The following is a 23305-nucleotide window of genomic DNA, read 5'->3' as shown; positions in this document are numbered from 1 at the left end:
ATTCGCGGAAAGCCACAGGGGTTACGAGGAGTCAGCACTGACTCAATGACAGTGGGTTTCAGGGTGAGTGCTAGAAGAACAAACAAACGAACCTGTTTTGGAAGAAGTCCAGTCAGAATGCTGCTAAAAAGCACGGATGGTGAAACTTTGTCTCAGTTTGCATATGTTGTCAGGAGAAGGGCATCATGCTCAGTAAAGCAGAGCAAAAAATAGAGGAAGACACTCAAGGAGATGGACTGACACCGTGGCTGCAACAATGGGCTCAAACATAACTGTGAGGATGGCGCAGGGCCAGGAACTGCCTTGTTTTGTTGTGCACAGGGCTGCTGTGAATAACACCTAATGACAACAACAGAATGCAAACACAATGTCCATATTTCTGCATGAATTTAAGAGATTGGGAGGGAAAATGTAGAACTGACACTGGTTGAATGAAAATACTCAAGCCAGTGGTTCTCAACCTTTATAATGCCGCGACCCTTTCTTTTTCTTTTTTTATAAAAATCATTTTATTAGGGGCTCATACAACTCTTATCACAATCCATACACACATCAATTGTGTAAAGTGCATTTGTACATTCATTGCCCTCATCAATCTCAAAACATTTTCTCTCCACTTAAATCCCCGACATTAGGTCCTCATTTTTCCCCTCCCTCTCTGCTCCCCCCTCCCTCATGAGCCCTTGATAGTTTATAAATTGTTATTTTGCCATATCTTGCCCTGTCCGACGTCTCCCTTCACCCACTTTTCTGTTGTCCGTCCCCCAGAGAGGAGGTCACATATAGTTCCTTGTAATCGGTTCCCTCTTGCCTACCCACTCTCCCTCTACCCTCCCTGTTTGCCGTAACCCTTTCATAGAGTTCCTCATGTTGTGGTGACCCCCAACCATACAATTATTTTCACTGCTACTTCATCGCTGTAATTTTGCTACTGTGATGAATCGGGTGACCCACAGGTTGAGAACCACTGACTTAAGCAGACCCCATGGTGCTGCCAGGTAAGTTCTGGCCTGCTAACTACAAGGTCAGTAGTTCAAACGTACCACCTGCTCTAAGGGAATAATGAGCCTATCTGATTCCATAAAGATTTACAGCCTTGGAAACCCTATAAAAGCTTGATGACTGAGTCAGGACTGACTCAGTGGTGGGTGGTGTTCTTTGAGGTCCTAGGGCGTGACACAAACTGGTCAGCAGTTTAAGCCCACACAGCAGGGCCATGGAAGGATGGTCTGGCCGTTCAAGTCTATGAAAATCACAGCTGAATGTCCTTTGGGAACAGTGGCACTGTAACCCATGAGCTACTACCCTGTTTCCCCGAAAGTAAGACATTCCCCGAAAATAAGACCTACTTACAGTTTTGCCTCTTGCTGAAATATAAGGCATCCCCCCGAAAATAAGGCCCCCCGAAGCTACCGTAACTCTGGACTCTGAACCATAGCGGCATGCGCTGCCACGCAGCTCACTGTTGGCCGCAGCGCAGCTGGAGCAGACAGGAAAAGTGCAAGGTCTCTTTCAATAAAACAATAAACAATAAATGTGTACCATATTCTTCATCATGGAAAAATAAGACATCAAGACATCCCCTGAAAATAAGACCTAGAGAAATAAGACACTGTCTTATTTTCGGGGAAACAGGGTATGAGTTGGACATCAACTTGCTGTTGTGAGGTTTGGGGGTATCATTGAGGCGGGGAGGGGGAGGGCTGGACTGAGTAGTGTTCTGTTCTGCTGTACAGAACAGGGTCGCTATGAGTTGGAACCAACTTGACAGCACCTAACAACGACCTCAACATGGTTCACTCAGTAAATGAAGAACACTCTCAGGCCTCATATTGACTCAGTAATGTTATTTCTCTCAGTTTCCCAGTGGGGTTTAAGAAAAAGGACCTTTGGCATGTCTCACACCTTGCAGCCACATACTCTAGTGCTTTATTTGTATATTTAACCATATTCTGTATACTCTCAGAGGTGAGACAGTATCAAACTTTTTTGAATGCTCTAGGTAGTTGATACAGTATCTTGACCAGGGAAAGATATTCAAGTGCTTACTAAATGACTAAATAAACTAAATGAACAAAAATCAAAGCTTTATGCTAAATAGTAAAACTGAGCAACCAAAGACACCAAAAACATCAAAAAGATCTGAGCATCCCTGAAAACTGTTCAGGATAAAGAGCACAATCCCATACACAATCTGCATTGTTACTTTCATGGTGGCCATCCAGCAGAGAAAAAGTACCCTCCTCAAATCCTCATTCAACTACTATCAGAATTCAATTATCACTCAAATATTTTAAAGGTATCCAAGTTTAGCCCTGTGAACGACCAAGACTTCCCTGGTGAAATTATAGCTTACAACTCTATAGAAACCTTTTTAAAGAGGCAAATAACACAGCTCTAAGTCATGTTTACGCCAGTAAGTTGAACATGAAATTGAGGATCAGAACCATCCTTAGTTTTTCTAAGAGGTCATCTATATATAAGTAAGTGCTCATGCTTCCAGGCAGAATGCCCATTCCTCCACTCTCACAAAACACAAGCAACTTTCAAAATGAAACTTGGAAAGCCATCTGAAACAAACTGTGTAAAATAGTCCACTCTTTAAAAACTTCCCTCCCTCCAGAGGAGTGCTGAAGCTTAATGTGATAGGTAGGTTCACTGTGCCAACATGGTCAATGAACACGTGAGATTAATTGAAGGGCGGAGAGATAAATGGACTGGTGAGCCTCGCCTTTCTTGTCTCTTGCTTTCTGATGATCAGACCAGGCTGCCTTAGCTTGTTCTCTGCCTCAATTTGCAAGCTACACTACCTGTGGGACACCTAGCCCATGGACTGTGTCGCTGTAGTTTGAGGTTCCTTCAAGACCTGCTTCACCACACTAGTGGAGTTTACATCTCTTGAGCTGGGGACTGTTAAACCCTGTTACCTGGCTGACTATTGGTGACCTGCCTTGCTGTTTGCTGCCTGTGCCCGGATAGCCTGAACTGCTCTGCTCTACAGAGGACTACCCCGCGGCCCTCAAGACTGGAAGGACTGCCAGTGTATTAGCTGTCTCACGGAAGTGAGTTGCACTGAGCCATTTGTACTGCTTTATAGATTCATTAACTGTTTATTTCTTAAGTATTTTATATAAAATCATTAGTGTCCTGGTTTTCTTTCTCTAAAGAACCCTGTCTAACATAATTGGAACCTACACCTCACTGAAAGACATCTACTCTAAATAACCTATACTTACCTTTATGTTAACACTTATTAGACTGGGCCTAATTCATTGGCTTGCTAATTGTCATTTTCCCACTACAATATGACCTTGACTGCTGACACTGCTCTAGCTGCATCCAGCATATGCTACTGTTGCACACAACCAAAACGAATGCATCCTGAATCAAGCACTAAATAAACTAATGCAATTCCCCCTCTCACCATAAACATAAAATGACATGATATTTTTAAATAAGTCTCTAAAATTGACCTATCTTCCAAGAGTATTTCATCCACCACCTATATAAAGACAATCATTTCTACAGCCTCAGAATGATTCCATCATTGGCAGCTCAAACAGTCTGTGCGGATGGTACAAGAATGGGCACTGTTTGGATATGTGGTGCACTGAGTCACTAGGCCTCGACAGCATCCAACAACATAGTCTAGAGTGAGTTAGAGTGACACCCACCCCCTATAAAATGTCCATTCCATGCCTGTCACCACACTAACTGACCCACGGTCTAGTTAGTAAAATAATCCTTGAAGTAGACATCATTATTCTGAATTTACACATGAGGACAAAGTCTGAAAGAGGCTAAATAAATGTGTGAAGGTTTCTCAGCTAATAAGTAGCAGCCTGCACATTAAAAACTTGGTTTGTTGGTTTCCATAATCTTTCCATTAAGCTTTGCTATTACACTCATTCTCAATATAAAGGTAAGAAGACTTCAGTACAATGACAAAAGAACGAACAGAGATAAAGAAATAAAGAGTGGTAGGAGAAACAGGCAGGAAGATTGATAAGAGTCAGATTCAGTTCTTTTGTACCAGCAGGAAGAAAGGAAGGGGGCAGGTGTAGCCACATACATACACAGACAATACGCTCTTCAAAATGCATATGTGGCAACGATTCAGTAGTTCTCTGAGCTAGATTACAATTTATCTTAAGGCCTCTGAGTAAAACACTCACGGTAGCACTGTTCACAACAGCCTAAATATCTACCAACGGTGAACTGATGAATGTGGTGCACGTACACCATAAACCCAGTAAGAAAACGAAGTCCTGATTCATGCTACAGTATGGATAGAACATAAAGATATGGTATGCTGGGTGAAGTAAGTCAATCATAAAGGGATAAATATATAACCTCATTTAGGGGAGCGACTATTAATAAAGTACTAAGTTTTTCTTTACATTGATGGGGAAACTACACTGATTAAGGGTAGGGTGGCATATCAATTCATGTAGTTCTCAAGAAGTGGTACACCCATACAGAGTTTAACTGACCAAAGTTGTCTGAGATGGATATGGATAGCAACAAAAAGAGTAGCTTAGGTATAAACAAGCACATGGGATTTGGTTCCTTCTTTTAGAGGTTTAAAGGAGCCCTGGTAGTGTAGTGGTTATGTGTTGGGCTGTAATCCGCATGATCAGTAGTTCGAAACCACTAGCAGCACCTCAGGACAAAGACTGGACTTTCTAAATCAACAGTTATAGTCGTGGAAACCCAGGGAGCGTGGCTATGAGTCCAGCACTGACTTGATGGCAGTGCGTTCCGTTTTGGTTTTTAGAGGTTGAGGGTCATGGTTTCACAGGAGATCCCAGTCACTGACCGAAAGCATGTTTACTGCTTTGGTTTCACTGCGCAGTGCCTGTGACCCTAAAAGAAAGTGAGTGAGTGGCCATCCGAGACAGAACAATTGGTCTCTATTTGCCTGAAGCCATCAAGGAAGAAGCAGCAGGAATAGACAACTCAGGGGCAGTGACTTTACACAAACTCAGGAAGAGTACGGCACATACTCGGATATGAGCCGACCAATATCAGCCGAGGCACCTAATTTTACCACAAAAACTACATTAAAAATGTGCCAGAAAACTTGGCTTATACAAGAAGATATACTAGTGGCAAAAGAGGAGTGGGGACTGGTCGGACAACTCAAAGAATACCATGGGACTGTGTGTCAAAACTGTTGAATTGCTACATATTTTGCTGCATATATTCTCAACAGCAACAAAGATGCAAACTATTTTTTTAGTATATTTTTCGCTGTCACTAAAGAAAAGAACATCAGATTGATTTAAGTAAATTTGTGCAAGGAATTTCTCCAGTTATACAACTAAAGCACTGGAATAGGATACAAATGGTTTTAAATTGTTATCCTGCCTAAGTGCCACTCAGTGGGAACCTGTTTAAAATGCAAATACCCATCCTGGACCAGGAAATTTGGAATTAGAGCGTGCCCTCTGGATGACTCTTCAAACAACAAAGGAGCACTGGAGACAGAGCTGGAACCAAAGCTGCGGTGCTCCAGCCCATGAGAGCAGCAAGGTGACAGGTCGCTGGCCATGCTGGACCCACTGCCCCATACAGCACCAGGGCCGCTGTTCAGGTACTGACCAGGCCCTCAGATTCTGAAGGTCTGAGAAATAAATTAAAGCCCACGCCCCTCATTCAGTTAATTTATAAATCTATTCCTAAAGTTTTATAACACGGGTTCAAGAAGTAATACCTGAGTCTCCATTGTTTCGGAAACCACTCTATGCCCCTGGTTACCTAAATGAGTAAAAAATAATACTGGGATTCTAACAGTAATGCTTGTAGTAGCAGCAGCAGCAGCAACGACAAGAACAGCAGTTTCCAAGGCTTTATAGATCTTTATGGGAGTGTGCTCTTCAGTTCAAACAGTGGATATCAGATCACTTTGCTAGAGTAAACCGGAACCAAATTTTACTTTTCTGTTTAAATCCTTGGTAATGCAGCTCCCGGCAGAGATCCCTATACTCTGATGGTTATGTATGTTTATCGGGTTATAAAACTGAAAGAGTCCTGTGATAATTTTGAGTGGGTTCTTATTTACATCTACGGGATCACTGCCATAAATTCACCACTGTTCTAGGTTTTCAAGCCAGGAGCAGTGCATTAGAAGTACAAATTCTTTCTCTTTTAGAACTGGAACAAGAGAATTTAATAAAGCTATACAAAAGTGAAGCAATGAATGGCCTTCTCCCAAGGTCAACATGGACTGAGCACATGTCAGAAGATCAGATTACTTGGGGACACTAAGGTCAACTGGCGTAACATGAGCCACAATATTACTTTATTCTTCTTTGGAGAATAGCAATTGGGGTTTTTTAAGCTTGTGAGCAGCTATCTAAGGTACAACCATTGATCTCTCCCCAAGTGGAGCAAAGAAGAACAAAGAAAATTGAAAACACACAGAAACAATTAGTCCAAAGGACTAATGGACCAATTGAGCCCCAACTTCCTGAGACCAGACAAACTAGTTAGTTCCCAGCTACAACTGCTGGCCACTCTGAAAGAGATTGTAATTGAGGATCCTAGATAGAGTGGAAGAAAACTGTGGGATGAAACTCAAAAGCATAAAAATAGACCAGGTTTGGTGGAACCCCTGACACCATGACTCTCAGACAGTCTGCAAGTTTGTAACTTAATTCACCCCCATGGTTCGATTTTGAGCTCAACAGGCCTACCTGGTGAGCATTCACATCACATTTGTTAGAACAGCCAATGACAAAAGTTCTACGGGCAGTATCTGCTCAGTAATGCAGCCGAGAAGCCAGGAAGGGATAGAGGAGGAGGGGGAATATGGTGAACACAGAGAGGAAGTAAAAAGGGGCTGTTACATTATGGAGATTGCAGGTAATGTCACAAAAGAGCATGTGTGTAAGTTTTTTAACAGAAGACGAATATGTTCTATAAACTAATAAAAACAAAAACAAGATCAGATAAAATGAAATTAAACAAACACCATTCTACCGTCAACTATAATCATAAGCTCAACGAACCATTCTCAGAGCACAGAGTCAAGAGATTATGACTAGAAGCCCTAGAGAGGCTCTATCAAGGTGTCCTACCTCCCAATTTCTCATTTCAAAGGGAGAGGCGTTATCTCAAAACAAACAAGAACATTCAAAAAGTGTGGCAGTTACATAATCTATGAACCTGCGAAGAGGTGGAGTCTAGCCTGTCAATCAGGTCATAACCAATGAGGTGTGGGCATGATCTTCTCCAGAGGATTCTGGGAACTCCTAGCCTCCTACCTGGAGGCAGGACACACACATTCTCTGCTTCATCTTCCTCCTGAGAAGCCACATGAAGCTATGCTGATTGCAGCTGGAGTCCTGGAGCTGGAGGAGCCACGTGGAAACCCATGCCAGTGCTGAGATGCTTCCACCACCACTGGATCCACAAGGCTTTCCACATACTGACCTGTATCTTCCTGACAGACTGGTATTGGGCATATGGGCTAATATCGATCCTATGGACTTGATCTGGATTGGGCTGCGATGTTTTCTTGATATACAATTATTCTTTTAGAGAGAGCTCTTCCTTATATACATAAGTGCCTAAGATGTTTCTTTAGTCAACCCAGACTAACAACGAAAGGAGAAAGAAACCCATTTCCTTTCTTCTTCTATTCATCCATTGGTATACAACTGTTCTCTACGGCAAGGGACAACAAACCATTTCCTGTGACACACTGCCTATTTTTGCACAGTCCCTGAAAAGGAAATCTAAGAGTAGTTTTTAATTTATTTAATGTCCGGGGGAGAAAAAGAGAAGAGATTAGTGTGTCATGACAAAAGAACATCGTGTGAACTTCAAATTTCAGTGTGGATTTAAAAACATATACGTCAGGCACATTAGTTTATATATCGTCTATGGCTACTTTAGCACTGCATGCAAAGTTAACTAATTGCTACAGAGACTAAAAAGATTATGCTATTTGCCTTTCACGAAAAAGTATTCAGAGCTCCTCTCTCTCTCCCTCTCTCTCACACACAACGCATGCATGCACACACACAACAAAAATTTTATTAAACAAAAAGATCAAAATGCGGAGCTACTGTTTCTCAACACAGCCTCCATCTAGGTCTATACATGTTGGAAAATGTTTCCATCTCTGTAACCTTGCTCCAAAGAATTCTGCACTCTTCCATACACACCAAGTTTTGGTATCCTCAAGGAACTTAAATCATCTTCTTTTTAAATGCTTTGTTACATCACGGGAACAACATTCCGACATCATGAAGTCGGAAGGAGCAACAGCCAGACCGCAGAGTGAATGGGATAAGGTTTATCGATGGACTTCTCAGGGGACAGCCATTGCTACCCTCAACAAGTCAGGAGCTACAGCCTCACAACAGAAAAAGATCCCCCGTGGTGCAGTTCTCCTGGCCTTTCCCTCACCAATGCCATTTTCCTTTTGTTAAAGCCTTTCTGTAATAAGCCCCTGTGATTGTCGTGGGTCCTGTGAGAAAACCCATCAAGTTTTTCTGCCATCCCAAGACAACAGCAGCCACACCTTCTGAGCAGAGGGTGTGCCATAAACAGAACTGGCTCCGCAGATCCTCTTTGGAAGTCACTGTTCTGTTGGGACTTTTTTTTTTTTAAGTCACTCTATGGATTATGGTAAGAGTTGTATGAGCCCCCAATAAAATGATTTTAAAAAGAAAAAAAAGACGATGGCACTAAGACAAGTCTATTACTACTGAGGCCTTGTTTATAGCGATCTACTGACTGCAGAGACATGAAACAGGTTTACACATGCTTATTTGGAATAAATCTGTGCATGTATGATCTGGAGTTTTAATGTCAATACATTTTCACTTAGGTGTGTGTGTGTGTGTGTGTGTGTGTGTGTGCCTACCGAGGGAAGGACGTGTGTGTGTGTGCCTACCGAGGGAAGGATGGGTGAGGGAGAGAGAGGCATAATGAATATATAAGAATTGGAAAATTAAAATACTATATCCATACTTTAGGGTACCCAAGTGGTGCAAAGGGTTAAGTGTTCAGGTGCTAACACTTGGTGGTTGGCAGGTAACCCCACCCAGCAGCTCCACAGAAAAGACCTGGAGCTGTTTCCATCCTGATTATGGGGCAATTCTGCTGTCATGTGGGGTTGATATGAGTCAGACTCTACTCCACAGCAACTAACATTATCGTCATCACCCCTGCTTTATTCTTCTCAGCACCCACACTTTTTTTCTTTTAAATCACAGCAAACAGAGCAAGTTTGGCAGAGCAATGGGAAAGAATGCTATCTGGTCAGATTTCACCTCAATATAACAATACTTTATTATAAAAACCCACATTATTTCCATCTGCAAACTTTCAACAATTGAAAATCTCATTCATATTTGTCTCCAACTATATACACCCATATACTGTATGAAGGCAAGCAGAAAGAAGAAGGCGCAGACACATTCTTCTCAGGATCTGACCAACACTCTCAGACAGGAACGTGCCTGGTTGTGCTTTGGCCTAGGTTAGGAATCAAACTCCAAACTTTAATTTCAGCAGGGTCTATTCTTGCAGCTGTTAAAAGGAAGCAAGTCACCAACACAAGAAAGGCTGTATCTTTCAACACTAACAACCTAGAGAGAAACTGACTTGGGAGACAGGGTTTGGCACCTCATCAGACCCAAATGGAAAGCACTTATAAGGGTGGGCAAACAGACCTCAACAATTTTTTTTTCCCCTCGTTTGTTTTTTTCTTTCGCTCCACATCTATCTATAGAAGATAGCAGGGCAATCCGAGGAGAAAACAATTGGACCGGTGGAAGAGGAGGGGGTGGGGAGGTGAGCGGGCAGCCAACAAACTCAGGGATAAGGGAAAAACAAGAGATCTAAAACTGATGGTGAGGAGGGTGTGTAATGCCTGGTGAGGTTTGCGTGCAGTGTATCCGAGAGGAATTACTGAGAGCCGAGTGAGCATAATAGTGAGACAGGAGGAAGGTAAAATGAAAGAGAGGACTGAACTAGGCGGCAAAAGCTATTTATAGAGGTATAGCTAGAGGCATGTGTGTGTGTGTGTGTGTGTGTGTGTGTGTGTGTGTGTGTGTACAAATTCATAATGAAAGGGATAAAGCCAAATGTATGTACTAAGGTAGCAGACAGACTTTGGGCCTCTACTCAAGGCCTCCCTAAACACAAGAACACTTTGTTCTAATAACCTGGCACTTTTTGATACTCTTCTTCCCAACATGACCACTGACGACAAAATAGGAGCATAAGCAAATGTGGTGAAGGGAACGAATGGTGCCTGGCTATCAAAAGATATCAGGGCTGAGGTCTTAAAATCATAACACTGTGAATGAGGTGGGGAGTGCGGAGTGAACACCCAAAGTCCATTTGTAGACCACTGGAGATCCCCTTACAGAAGGGTCTCAGGAACGAGACGAGCCAGTCGGGTGAGATGTAGCGCCGATGAAAAATACAACTTTCCTCTTGTTCCTAAATGCTTCCTCCCCCCCTACTATCTTGATCCCAATTCTACCTTACAAATATGGCTAGACCAGAAGATGTACACTGGTACAGATAGGAACTGGAAACACAGGGAATCCAGGGCGGATGATCCCTTCAGAACCAGTGGTGTGAGTGGCAATACTGGGAGGGTGGAGGGAGGGTGGGTTGGAAAGCGGTAACCGATTACAAGGATCTGCTTATAACCTTCTCCCTGGGGGACGGACAATAGAAAAGTGGGTGAAGGGAGACGTTGGACAGTGCAAGATATGACAAAATAATAATTTATAAATTACCAAGGGCTCATGAGGGAAGCGGGGGCGGGTAGCTGATGCCAAGGGCTTAGGTGGCGAGCAAATGTTTTGAGAATGATGAGGGCAATTAATGTACAAATGTGCTTTACACAATTGATGTATGTATGGATTGTGATAAGAGTTTATGAGCCCCTAATAAAATAATTTTAAAAAGAAAGAAAAAAGCTTGAAGTTAAACAAGCAGCCATCCAGCAGGGAAGCAAATAAGTCCACACATGGAAGAAGCACACCAGCCTGTGAGATTATGAGGCACCGACAGGATCAGGTATCAGGTATCAAAAGATCCAAAACAATTACATCGATGTGAAAGAGGGGGTTTGGAGTAGAGACCCAAAGCCCATCTGTAGAAAATTGAACATCCTTCCACAGAAGGGTTACAAGGAAGGGATGATTCAACCAGGATGCAGTATAGCACCAATGAAACACACATCATTTCTCTAGTTCCTGAATACTTCCCCTGCCCACCCACCCCCAACTCCCCCACTACCATGACCCAGTTCCACCTTACAAATCTGGCTAGACCGGAGTACACATATTGGTACAGATAAGAATTCTCGACACATGGCATTCAGGACAGATAAAACCCCCAGGAACAGTAGTGGGGTAGTGATATCATGAGGGTGGGGGGATGGTAGAGGTGAGAGAAGGGGGAGAAAGGGGGGCTCCATCATAAGGTTGAATATATACTACCCCCAGGGGGACAAATAACAGAAATGTAGGTGAAGGGAGACCACAGACAGCATAAGACACAAAATAACAATAACAATACATAATTGGGGCAATGAATGTACAAATGTGCTTTACACAATTGATGTATGTATGGATTGTGATAAGAATCGTATGAGCCCCTAATAAAATGATTTAAAATAATAATAAAAAATAAATTTAAGATACGCAGAGCAGAAAAAAATACATAATTGATCATCAAGGATTCACAAGGGTGGGAGGGTGGGGGAGGGATGGGGAACAAAAAGGACCTGATACCAAGGGCTCAAGTAGAAAGAAAATGCTTTGGAAATATTGATGGAAACATATGGACCAGTGTGCTTCATACAACTGGATAAAGGATTGTTCTAAGATTTGTAAGAGTCCCCCAATATAATGATTAACAAAATTTTAAAGAAAAAGAATAGAAGAGGAGAGGGGTCTGGGTGAGAAGTTGTCCCGTTTGTTTGTTTGTAATGAATGCTGTTTCCTCCTCTATGGTAGATATGATACAGCTGGTATCGTTAACCTGAATGAGAAGCAAGGGGTCTAGAGCCAAGCATCAGGCTGGACTCAAAGACCCCAATCACTACAATGCTAAATGGGAGAACCAAGAAACAGGAGCACTTAATTCAAGGTCATGAATTTTCATTTTATCCCCTTTTTGAGGATCTTCTGGAAACAAAGACATAGGCCCCCACAGGAGGAACATTATTTTTATTTCCCTGGGGACAAAAATAACATTTGCGTGAATCGCAGTTTGGTTTCTTGGCTATCTAAGTAACCACCTAGGCCTTAGTCATGAAAACGATCCCTAATAAGGGGACATGCTATATAACTGTCAGCACCTTCCCACATTCCTACAATAAAATGAATGCATGTTGAGATAGTGTATTGTGCCAGCCTGGCTGATAAACGCATATATGATTTAACAGTTCATTTCTCATTATATATCTAATTCTCTTTATAAATAAATATATGAAATTATCAGGGATTTGGTTTTATCTCTCTAGAGAACCCTGTCTAGCACACGTGTATACAAATCAGAGCTCATACATACACTTGAAACTGACTTTCTGAGGGAGCCGTGTTATTTACTCCACTAATTTTATTAGTTTTCTAAAAGTTTTTCTTTGTGCTTCACAGACTGTAAGGTACTGCTTCAACAAGTTCAAAAGATTTCTTTGTATCAAAAGTTAAAAGTTTTAAACGGTAAGAAAAATAAAACATAAAAAAAACCCAAAACCTTACTGAAATATTAAATATAGATTTACCGACCATATACCATTCAACAATTTTACACCCAAGGCTATGAAAGCATGTGCCCACACAAAGCTTGTGTACAAATATTGATAGCAGTATTAGTCACAATAGCCAATACATGGAAACAAACCAAATCTCCCACAAGATACGGAATAGGTAACTGTTCCTTTGGAAAAGAATGAAGTCCTGACACACCTGCAACCTGGATGAACCTGGAGCACAGGCGCTCAGCCTGCAGACCCTGGTGAGGAACCCCCAGAACGGGCGGGCCCACAGGGAAAGAAAACAGAAGAGCGGTCTCCAGGAATAAGAGCAATCCCTAATGAACCTGGTGTCGCTTCGCGGGTGATTTTTTTTTTTTAATCGTTTTAATAGATGGGGTGATTTTCTATCATTGGGTCGTAGTGATGGCCACATAATTCTACGAATATATAAAGCACATAGATACTTTGAAGCAGATGTATTTTACAGTATGGGAATTATATCAATAAAACTATGATTTAAAAAAAATTACCAGACTACTTCCATTGCAAAATTGGTAACTTTTCAACGACAGTACTACTTTAGGCCACATTATGTCTTTGGGGCAATGTCCAATAGCATTATATAAGATCTGAGAGCTTCCAAAAGTTCATGTGAAAATTCCATTATCTTCTCATGCCAATTTTCCAAACATTTTAAATCACCCTTCATGCGCCCATGGTCCCAAATGTTTTAATAGAGTTCAGAACTCCGGTTTGGAGAAAAGGGTGTAGGGAAGAGAATAGCTTCCCACGCACAACACCGGGTCCTTTGTCTCTTGTATGCAAAGTGACTGTGCTGCGAGGTGAATAATGAGACAGTGCATGTAATATATAACTTAGAATACATATGTCTTGATGGCCCTCATTAAATGCCTCTAATGGCTTAAAAGTACGCAGTACAAAATACTTTCTATATAAGAAGCCTGTCTATAGCGTGTATTGTGATTGTAGCATTAGCTTCTGAAAATATACTTGGATGGTGAGGAAGTGCACCTTGGTTCACAAATGTGGCAAAATCAGTGCTCACAGTAGCAGCAGCAGGAGACGATGGAAGGGCAATGATTTGGAAATGAAACCAAAGATCATCCAACAACACCACGGAATCAGAGATTGCTACTGCTAGCAATTTAGGCATGCTGTACTCACTCAACAGTCCTCAACAATAAAGAAAAACTCCTTCAGTGGCAGTGCGGCGAGAGGGACCTAGAAGATCAGATATGGGGAAACCACTAACGATACAGGCCGAGGACCAAAACTGAGAGGGCTCCTCCTCAGCACAGAGATGCTCACTGCTAAGGCAGGAGGCTTATTCAAGACGCCGAAAGGCAGAGCAGGCACAGTCCAAGATAATGGTGTTTGCACACCTTCCCAACCACATAACACCCTATTTCACAGAGCGTATAATGAAGTTAAGCCAGGGAGAACTGGATTGAGCTAGAAATGAAAATCTCGTTTGGCTGCTTTCAGTTTCTATGTAAAGGAAGAAGAGTCAGGTTTGAGAAGGGCCAGGCGCCTCCTTCTGTGGTGACATTCATTATGTGACACTTTAAGCAGGACAACACATTTAAATGTCTTGCGTTCAACTGAAATGACTTTTTCCACTATAACCTCCGAGGGATTCCTGTAGGAGAACTCCCAAACCATGCTGTTGTTGCTGTCATTTTGAGAGCTGAGCTACAATCACAAATCCACACTTATATAACAGAACAAGACAGAAGGGGGAAAATTAATTTGGAAAAGAAAAATCTCCCAAAGTCAAGACCATACAGAAGCAGGCTAAGCTAAACACATTTGTGCTCACACAGAATTACTGCCACTACTTACCACCTGGGTCCTCGGGCTTGGTTTCTTTGCAGGCGTAGCTATGTGCCCGCGGGCCACCTCTTCGGAAACTGAACTCTCTTTGGAATTACTCAAAAAATCCACTTCGTCTTCAGCTTTCACGTCCGGCATGTCTAAAGAAAAGTAAGGGGTTATTAGAGTGCATCTGAAGATCTGATTCCTGTGCCTCACTGTTTACTCAACCTTCTCTGGTTATCATGTGTTGTGTTTGTTTTTTGCTTTCGTTCTTTTAAGTGGAAAAATTATCTTTTGCTTCCCACAGTTGATGTCATTTCTGATCCTGTGCTGAGCTGTTCCTTGACCGCATGGCTGTATGGTTTTTCCGAAAAGCAGCCAATGATCATAGCCTTTGTATGGGTGGAGAGCTCCAATTCCAAGTCTATTGATTGACCTTCTATTTGAAAACTATAGCTTTTCATGACCAATCTAAGCATGTGGTGCTGACTTAACAAATGGAAAAGTAAACTCATCATCTTTAAGAAGACAAAATAGGTGGCCTATTCTGACCGTCATCCAAAATGCCAGACACATATCAGTATAAGATACAAGAGAAGCCTTCAACATGTTTTAAAAAAAGGGAAATTAAACAAATGAAAGCAAAACAACTAGCACAAAAATAGTAAGAAGGCTGACACAAGGAAAAGCCCATCACTGATCCTTCTATTTACAAACTGTGATGGTACTGGGCCTTCGTGTTTACATATATTCTCATAAACACACACGCACGCAGCCAACCAGCCAAAGACATGTCGACAACAAAAAAGGGAAAATGCCCCTGAGAACGAATACAAGCCTCTGTAACAAGTCTGGTTTTCTTTCCGTCTGATCTCCCCACTGATGAGACTAGTCCAGTAAGTTACAGTTTTGTTTCAAGTCTTATTTGTTGCTAAAGACATAATACCAAAGCAGCAATTTTTTTTCTTAAGAAAAAGGTTGTTAAACATGCTCTCTCTGGGATTACGACATTACCTTCTTGCTGACCACACCCAAGGGACCAAATAGCAGCGGTTTCTGTTAATATGAGCCACCATATGATCAAGTAAATACAGGAAGGAAGTGATAAAATAATGTCTGGGGCACATTTCTGCTCTGACACTTCCTTACAGAGGACTGATGATTGAGCAGTCAAAATTCACCTTGATAACTAATCCAAGTACAATTTTCATCTCAATTTCAAGTGAAAAAGTCTGACGATTGTTATTCAGTGAAAATTCTTCCCTATTTAAAGAGCAGAGAGGTTTCTTTCATCAAAGAATCAACAGCATTAACTCAGATTTAATCTGGAAGCACACAGGGACAATTACAAAGGACCATGTGCCGATGATGTAGGACCATGCAGCATTTGGTTCGACTGGTACATAATGTTGTCAAGAGTCAGGGAGACACATCTGCAACTAGCAAAAATAACAATTTATGATTTTGGGGGGGGGAATGGAGGAGGGAGGAAAGATTTAGAAAAGTACTATAAAAGATTTAGTAAAGTACTATAAATGAACATATATAAAATGCCTTTCTTCTTGTTTAGCTCTTGTATGATTTTACTAGTGACTTAAAAATGGGTAAACAAGTTTATTTGCTCTAAGTCCCAAAGTCTGTCTTGAATATAATAAAATGTGATTAAAGTTGTTGCTGTTTTTTTTAAGGAAGAAAAATCTGACTAAGCAATTCCTTAGAAGCATCCCTTGATCAAAACATTGCTGAACAGGCCAGAGTGATTACTTCATTTTCGGGTTGTTGGAGATTTACATATGTTTATTTGTGAATGTGATTTTTGGCACCACTTTGCTTTCCTATACCCACCAACTGAACACTATGTACCTTGGCAAGTCGAAGCCAGTCACGAAAGCAAACAGTGATTGTGGAGACTTGTGGGCAATCTCTGCAGGACTGGTCCGGCCCAGTCGGGCACCCCCAGCATCCCAAAGCACAGGCATCAGTGCTCGTGAGGGCTCAAGGCTCACATTCTCTTCTTGCTACCTGGGAGTTTCGGGATTTCCCTATTTCGATTTCGATCTGGCTTTGTCTTGAGCAGTATATAAAAACAGGAAGTCAACAGTGTGCAGATGTTAGGGAGAAATGTGGCAACTTCCACTTCAGCAGTTAAACTTTGTCTTTTCACATGTAGCACAGCATGGTTAAATCCATGAATGGACTGCGAACTTCCCAGAAAATACCCTTTGGCTCTGAGCTCACTTGGGTATTATTTTTCCAGGGCAATGTGACTAGGACTTTCCCTACCCCTGATTTTTTCTGAAGATAGCCCCGACTCCTTCATCACAAACTACTTCTATCTGTAGTTTGAGACTATGAGCACCAAAACCTAGTAAAACAAGCAAGCAAATCGCCCCCTCCCGTATGTGTGTGTGTATGTATGTATATTCTCTCTCTCTTTCTCCCCAAACCCAAACACTGCCAAAATGTCAGGCATCTTTCTTTTCTTTCCAAGAGTCTTAAAATCTTGGCATTCAATTCTTGTCATCTTTGCTCTACTTATGAATTATTAAAAACCAAGCCTGAAATCTTCCCTTGTATCTCAGGCGCAACCCCACACCGAGCTTCCCTTTTCTTGGGTTAAATTCTGACTAGCCAGAAAGAGAAATAATTCCAGTCCACGTGGCCAAAGCCATCACACCCAAATGAGAAGAACCAAGCAGGCATCAGCTTACAGCCACACCCATTCTGCTGAGATGTCGACCTGCCAGGGTCCCCAAAATAGACTTGTTGCACCAAGTTGTTGAAAATCTAGAGACCTTCTCGTTTACGTTCTGAGACAGCAGTCAACAAATTTCTACTGTTAATTATCCAAATCATCCTTCATAACTAAAAAACCTGGTGTCACCCAAAATACCACCTCAACTGTGGGGTGGGGTGGGGGTGGGTACAATTAAAAAGGGTTAAAAACCCTTCGCTGGGATAAAAAAAAGATCACTAGGTTTAAGTTATTCATCTCCCTAAGACACTTAGAGAAGAACTTCATGACTCCCTTTCTCGATTTTGTTGTTCATTTCTTTCTACACCTCAGCCAAACTCTTAACAAGTACTACATTTAGAAAGATCTTCAAAAATTAAAAAGGAAAACCAACAACAAAACGGAAACAAAGGTACTCCTTACCTACAAGAGTCTGAAGGCGAACACACAGCTAGGTCCGTGCCTGCACTTAGTAACAGGTGGTGGTATTAGACCGTTTGAATCAAACTGACCTTTCAAGACTTTAGGGATCAGTACCAAGTCCACCTTCAGTTGCCGCGGCAGCCTCAACCCCCAATAAGAAGTTTTATTCCGCCAGTCTATTTCCAATGAGCAGTAGTGGTTTCTCTTTGCTCTCTCTGGACATGGTTACCCACAGATAGAACAGGCTTCTGGGTGAAGCAGCTGCACCGAGCAGAACAGGCTGCTTGGTGCAGCTGCTTCACCCAGATAAGCAGACACAAGGTCTGCCCTGTGACAGCAGCTCAGCTGACTGGGGCTGGGCGGAAATCCTGCATCCTACTCCCTGCACCGTGCATGGTCCTGAGTGCCCAGACGGCTGCCCCAAAGCAACAGGCTGTGCAACTGCAGGTCTGCTCCTTAGGCAGAAAAGAATGGCGGGTACTCCCTTTCCCACCCCTCACCCGCCCAGGACCCAGGACTCCCACTCTGGATACTGGGTCACCAGCTTAGAAAGATGGCTCTAGCTCTCATGAAACCATCCTCCACTCTCCTAAGTGTGCGCAGGAGACAGACCGGGGGAGAGGGAGGGAGTTTCAGGGTTGTAACTAAACTACAACCTGCTGAAACTTCCCAACCACACCTTTCAGTGTTTTTCTATGGCCTTACCCCCCCCCCCAAAAAAAAAAAAAAAAAAGAATTAAATCACGAGAATAAAAATGTCTACTAAATCCCTTTATCACCTCAGAGCACCTGTGATCTAAGCATTGTTTTCCAGGCTGGGAAACCTGCAACTACTCCAGTGTGAGAGACCTGTCAGCAATGAAGTCGGGAGTCTACAGCACAGGAAGCAACATCTGACCAGCCCTCAGAGATGACGTGCCTCTTTGGATGATACTGACTAATAACTTGGCAATCAACCAAATGAATGTAATTCCTCTAAATAAAGATGCTGCCGCTTCTTTTTTTAAGGCCCACCCTCACCCCCACCCACCTTCTTTCTTTTCTAGTGTATCACAGAACCACGTGCAAATTTTTTGCTTCTCAACATGTCAATTCTGTTTGGTTTTGCTTACCCGCTGCCAGTTCAGGTCCTTGGTCAGGCAGAAGACTTTTCTCTGTCTCCTCTTTTTCAGCAGAACCCCCTTCTGGCAGGCAGGCACTCACTTTCTCAGCAGAAACATCCTTGGGTTGTTCAGCCACAAGGCCTGACTCAGGACTGACTTCGCTGTCGGTGACCAGCGCTCCCGAGGCCTTGATGCACTCGATGACGGCATCCACTATTCGACTTGCAGCCTCCTCTATCACGTCTGCGCACTTGGGCAGATCCTCCGCGTTGGAAGACACAGTGCTGAGCAGATCAGGGACACTGCTTTCCCTGCATGGCCTGACATCTGTCACGCCCGGCAGGGCCCTATCTCCAGCAGCTGAGAGTCCTGTCTCTGTAGGGAGCTCATCGGCATTCGACGGCAGGAGGCCATGACTGGCTTCACCATCCATCTGTGCCTCCTGGGGGTTGTCTGTGGTGCAGCTGTGGTGTGCTCTCTGCAGCATCCCTTGCTCCCTGTCGACTGGTAGCTCCTCTGGGGTTGCAGCTACCTGCAGGTCACTCACTCCTTTGTCTGAGAAAGCTCCTGGCAGGCTTGGGACCATCCTCTCCTCCTGGCTCAACAAGATGCTGTGAGTGTTGTGGGATAACTCCTTTCTTCTGACCCCACCAGCACCAACCACGGCAACGTCCAATGTCGCATCGCCACTCACCTCACAAGCAGCAGTTCCACCCTGGGAATGCGTGTTCTCCACGCCAGCATCCTCCTCAAAAGGCTGATTGTGGTGAAGAACCCCAGAGGCATCTGGCACTAGACCTGCGGACAGAGGCGGGCTGCTCTGCTCTGGGTTCACGGCTTCCTGTCTGGAATCTGCAGTCAGACTTGCTCCTGGTGGCACCAATCTCTGTCCAGTTCCAACTTCAGTCAGCAGTGAGCCTTGTGGGGCCACTTCCTTGTTATGTTCAGTTTCTGCCTTAAGAGAGGCAGAGGGTGTGCCCAGAGAACGACTGTGTTCAAGTGCAGTGCCCTCAGCAAAGGCGGCTGAACCAGCTTCTTCACAGAGCCCCAAGGCTTCCTGCCCAGGAGGTGGTGTTCCCTGCTCTTCCTGTAATGCTCCTGAAGAAAGAGCGTCTTCTTTGACCAAGGGAGAAATCACGGCGTTGTCTGTGTCGTCTTGTCCCTGAGCTGCAGAACTTTCAGGGACCACCAGATCTTTCTCTTCTCCATGCAAAACTGAACCAACTGCCGCAGTGGCCTCACTCACACTCAGTCGGGAAGACTCAGTATCCAATGCCTTGATTCTCAGCACTTCTGGGGTGGCTGAGGGGCAGGGGCCTTCATGCGGTTCCTCAGGTCCCCCGGGACTGGCATTCCCCATGCTGGGCTGGAGCTCTGTAGCAGGAAAGAACGCCGTCTGGGCAGCGGAACTGTCTTCTAGTGGGTGCTTAATGGGATCACTTGACTCTCCGCCTGGGTCATCTTTACAATCTGAAGACTGCTGTCGTTCGGGAGTTGCTGTTCCTTTTCCTTTCTGGGAGGGGACAGCAGTAAGTGCGTCATCTTTGGTTACTGATTCACGGCCTGGCTTGCTTGCCAGAGAGAAAGGGCTGTCTGGTGTCGCTGCCTGGCCTGACACTGGTTCTTTCTCGGCTTTGGGGACAGGTGGCTGTGGAGGTGAAACCACTTCACTTACGTTTGTTAAAGGAGTTTCCAGATTCAGCCCTTCTCCCTGGCCTGCTTCATCTATAACTTCACAAAGGCAGAGGCCGACATGTGCCTGGACAGAGTCATCTTGTACAGACTCAGAGAAGACAGTGCTGGCCTGCGCGTCTTCAGGGAGGGCTGGAGAGGGTGGAGCTTGTGTGATGGGCTGCCCTGTTACGATGTCTTCAGGCTGGGCAAGTATGTCATAAGGTTTTGTCAACTCTCCATTAGAAATCACCGTGTTCAGTTGACCTGCCGAGTCAGCACAACTTTGATCACCTCCAGTTGCAGAATAGATAGGTGAATTGCTGATCGGACACTGAACATGAGGTGACTTTGTTTCTGGCTTCCGGCTTGGCATTACATCTTTATCAGGTCCGGGAAAAGTTAAATCAGAGGATGACATTCTTGCAAGGGGAAGGTTAGGATCTGACCCATCTAATATCTTGCCTTCTGTAGCAGCTGGAATTACCGGAGAGGTCTGATCAGCATTCTCTTCGTAACTTCTTGAAGTTTCTGTTTCTGCAGTTTTTTCAATGGAGGTTTCTCTATGGTTATGTACAGACTCAGCAGTTTCATCACCATCTGGGGAACTGGAGGCAGAGACACAGTTTGAAACACTAGCTTTATCCACAGGCTTACTTGTGACTTTTACATCAGAAGCCGCAGCTGGACTGGTGTTAAAGTCCTCAGTTCTTTCCTGTGTGCTTTCCCCTGCCTCAAGCACAGTCTCACGCAAGGTGGTATCTAGGTTCATGAGCCCATGTTCGGTTTCCCTGACAGTCTCTGGGAAAGTGGCAACTGGTGCTGAACAGACGACCAGCTCACCTCCACTGCTCAGAGACTCCTGGTCTGCACTGATTCCAGGAGCGCTGGTTCCAGTTTCTTCAGTTCTGTCTCCCGGGGCGGGACAGCCTTCCATATCCTTTTCCCCAGAGTCAGGAATGCTCTTAAGGCAGCTGTCTGGATCAGATACAGTTCCAGAGTCCACAATGGGTACTGGCTCCACCTCTTCCCCTTCTCTCTCCACGCCTTTATTTTTCTCCTTACAGGAACAATCTGTGTTCTCTTCCTTAACTATGCTTGACAAACCATCAGAACTTTCGATCCACCCCTTGGCAGGGCTCCTTTGGCAGGGTGCATGGTCACCGGTATCTTTATTAGGGGGAGGGCACTGTTGGCTGTCCATAGTCTCTGGTGAACAGGGAGGAGAAAGGCCATGTATATTTGAGGCACTTGACGGATCCTGTGCTGTAACCCTTAAGGGCGAAAGGTTGTCCATCTGCTTAAGGTTTGTTTTCTGGAAGAAATAAAAAACATTAAAAAATATATATCTGTCCATGGGAAAAGTTATCACTGACTCCTATGCGGGCAGATCCTGTTGGGCAGAACTCCTGGCTGTTTCAGCCCTCAGAGGAAGATGAAGCTGTCTATTCTTACAAGACTGAAAGTCTCTGAGGCCGAACAGAGCAGTTACAGGCTGTCCTACAGGGCACTGGGATGCAGAACTGACTTGATGGCAGTGAGTTGTTTATTAAAGGTCACATAAAAAGATGGCCTAAAACAAATACAAGAAGCCATTTTTCTCTTGTTCCTATCTTATACCTGCATTTTTCACACGCAGTGTGAAAAATGGCAAAGAATATACAAGATGACAATTTCCTATATTATGAATTTATTTTGGAGAGCAGATTAAAATTCAGTCTCAACAACCTTATTTTTTAAATAACTTATCTTATTTTGTTGTTAAGAATATATACCAGAGAATACATGCCTTTTCAATAGTTTTGACACATCCACGTTAGTGACACTAATCACAGCCTTCAAGGTGTACTTCCATTCCCCCTCTAGAGTCTCAAGTTATTCTCCCGACTGTCCCCGAGGCTCAAACCCACTCTTGGAGCTGCAGCTGCACCCTTCTTTAAAAAACAAACCCCAAGTCCCCAAACACACAAGTGAGTATCTTCAAGCGAGCAGCTGAGAACAGTAATTTTAAAGGGTGCTTTAGAGCAGCAGTTCTCAACCTGTGGGTCACGACTGGGTCGAACGACCCTTCCACAGGGGTTGCCCAATTCACAACAGTAGCAAAATGACAGTTATGCAGCAGCGACGAAAACAATTTTATGGCTGGGGCTCACCACAACATGAGGAACTGTACTAAAGGGTCACAGCATTAGGAAGGTTGAGAACCACTGCTTTAGAGAGAGAAAGAGGCCACGACTACCATCAAGCCTCATACATACAAACTCCAAACCCAAACCTTCTGCCATCAAGTCGATTACAACTCACAACGCAACTCAACTTACTACCATTTCATTGATTTAAACCCTGAGTGACCCTATAGAACTATGCCTTTGGGTTTCTGATGTGATAAACCTTCTTATGAGCAGACGGGTAGCCTTAATTTTCTCCTCTGCAGTGACTAGTGGGGAACCACAGACCCTGAAATTAGCAAGCCCAATGCTTATCTGACAGTCCCCTCAAAGGCTCCACTCATATACTGAAAGCCAAAGCCTAACTCATTGCCATCAAGTCGATACCGACTCAGTGACCCTATAGCACAGGGGAAAGTGCCCCCGCGAGTTTCCATGACTGCATGTTTGTTTGTTTGTTTGTTTTTATCCCGTTTTATTGGTACTTCATCCACATATTATACAATTCAATAGCTCAACCATACCAAGAGGAGTTGAACAATCTTTACCACAATCAATTTTAGAACATGTTCTTTCCCCCGTACTCACTGTTATTCAAGTAGTTATTTTTTCACATTTTGCCGAAAATATA

At 43.6% G+C, this 23305-nt stretch overlaps 1 protein-coding gene across 10 annotated transcripts in view; it reads right to left on the bottom strand.

Annotated features, from left to right (window-relative positions):
- Positions 1-23305, bottom strand: part of AKAP13 (A-kinase anchoring protein 13) — a 312203-nt gene that overhangs the window by 153130 nt on the left and 135768 nt on the right. For all 10 annotated transcript variants that reach the window (XR_006680703.1, XM_045296492.1, XM_045296493.1 and 7 more), the window contains exons 6-7: positions 18845-21821; positions 14603-14733 (exon numbers count right to left, since the gene is read on the bottom strand). Coding sequence is in view for 9 of the 10 variants with exons in the window: in XM_045296492.1 (XP_045152427.1) it covers positions 14603-14733; positions 18845-21821 (3108 nt within the window). In the remaining variant the exon portion in view is untranslated. The remainder of the gene's footprint in view (positions 1-14602; positions 14734-18844; positions 21822-23305) is intronic.

Source organism: Echinops telfairi, unplaced genomic scaffold (assembly GCF_000313985.2).
Source record: "Echinops telfairi isolate 266 unplaced genomic scaffold, ASM31398v2 ScPeMD7_7409;HRSCAF=8447, whole genome shotgun sequence".
NCBI lineage: Eukaryota > Metazoa > Chordata > Mammalia > Afrosoricida > Tenrecidae > Echinops > Echinops telfairi.
Note: the sequence above shows the minus strand (reverse complement) of the source record. Positions and strands in the feature narration are given on the sequence as shown.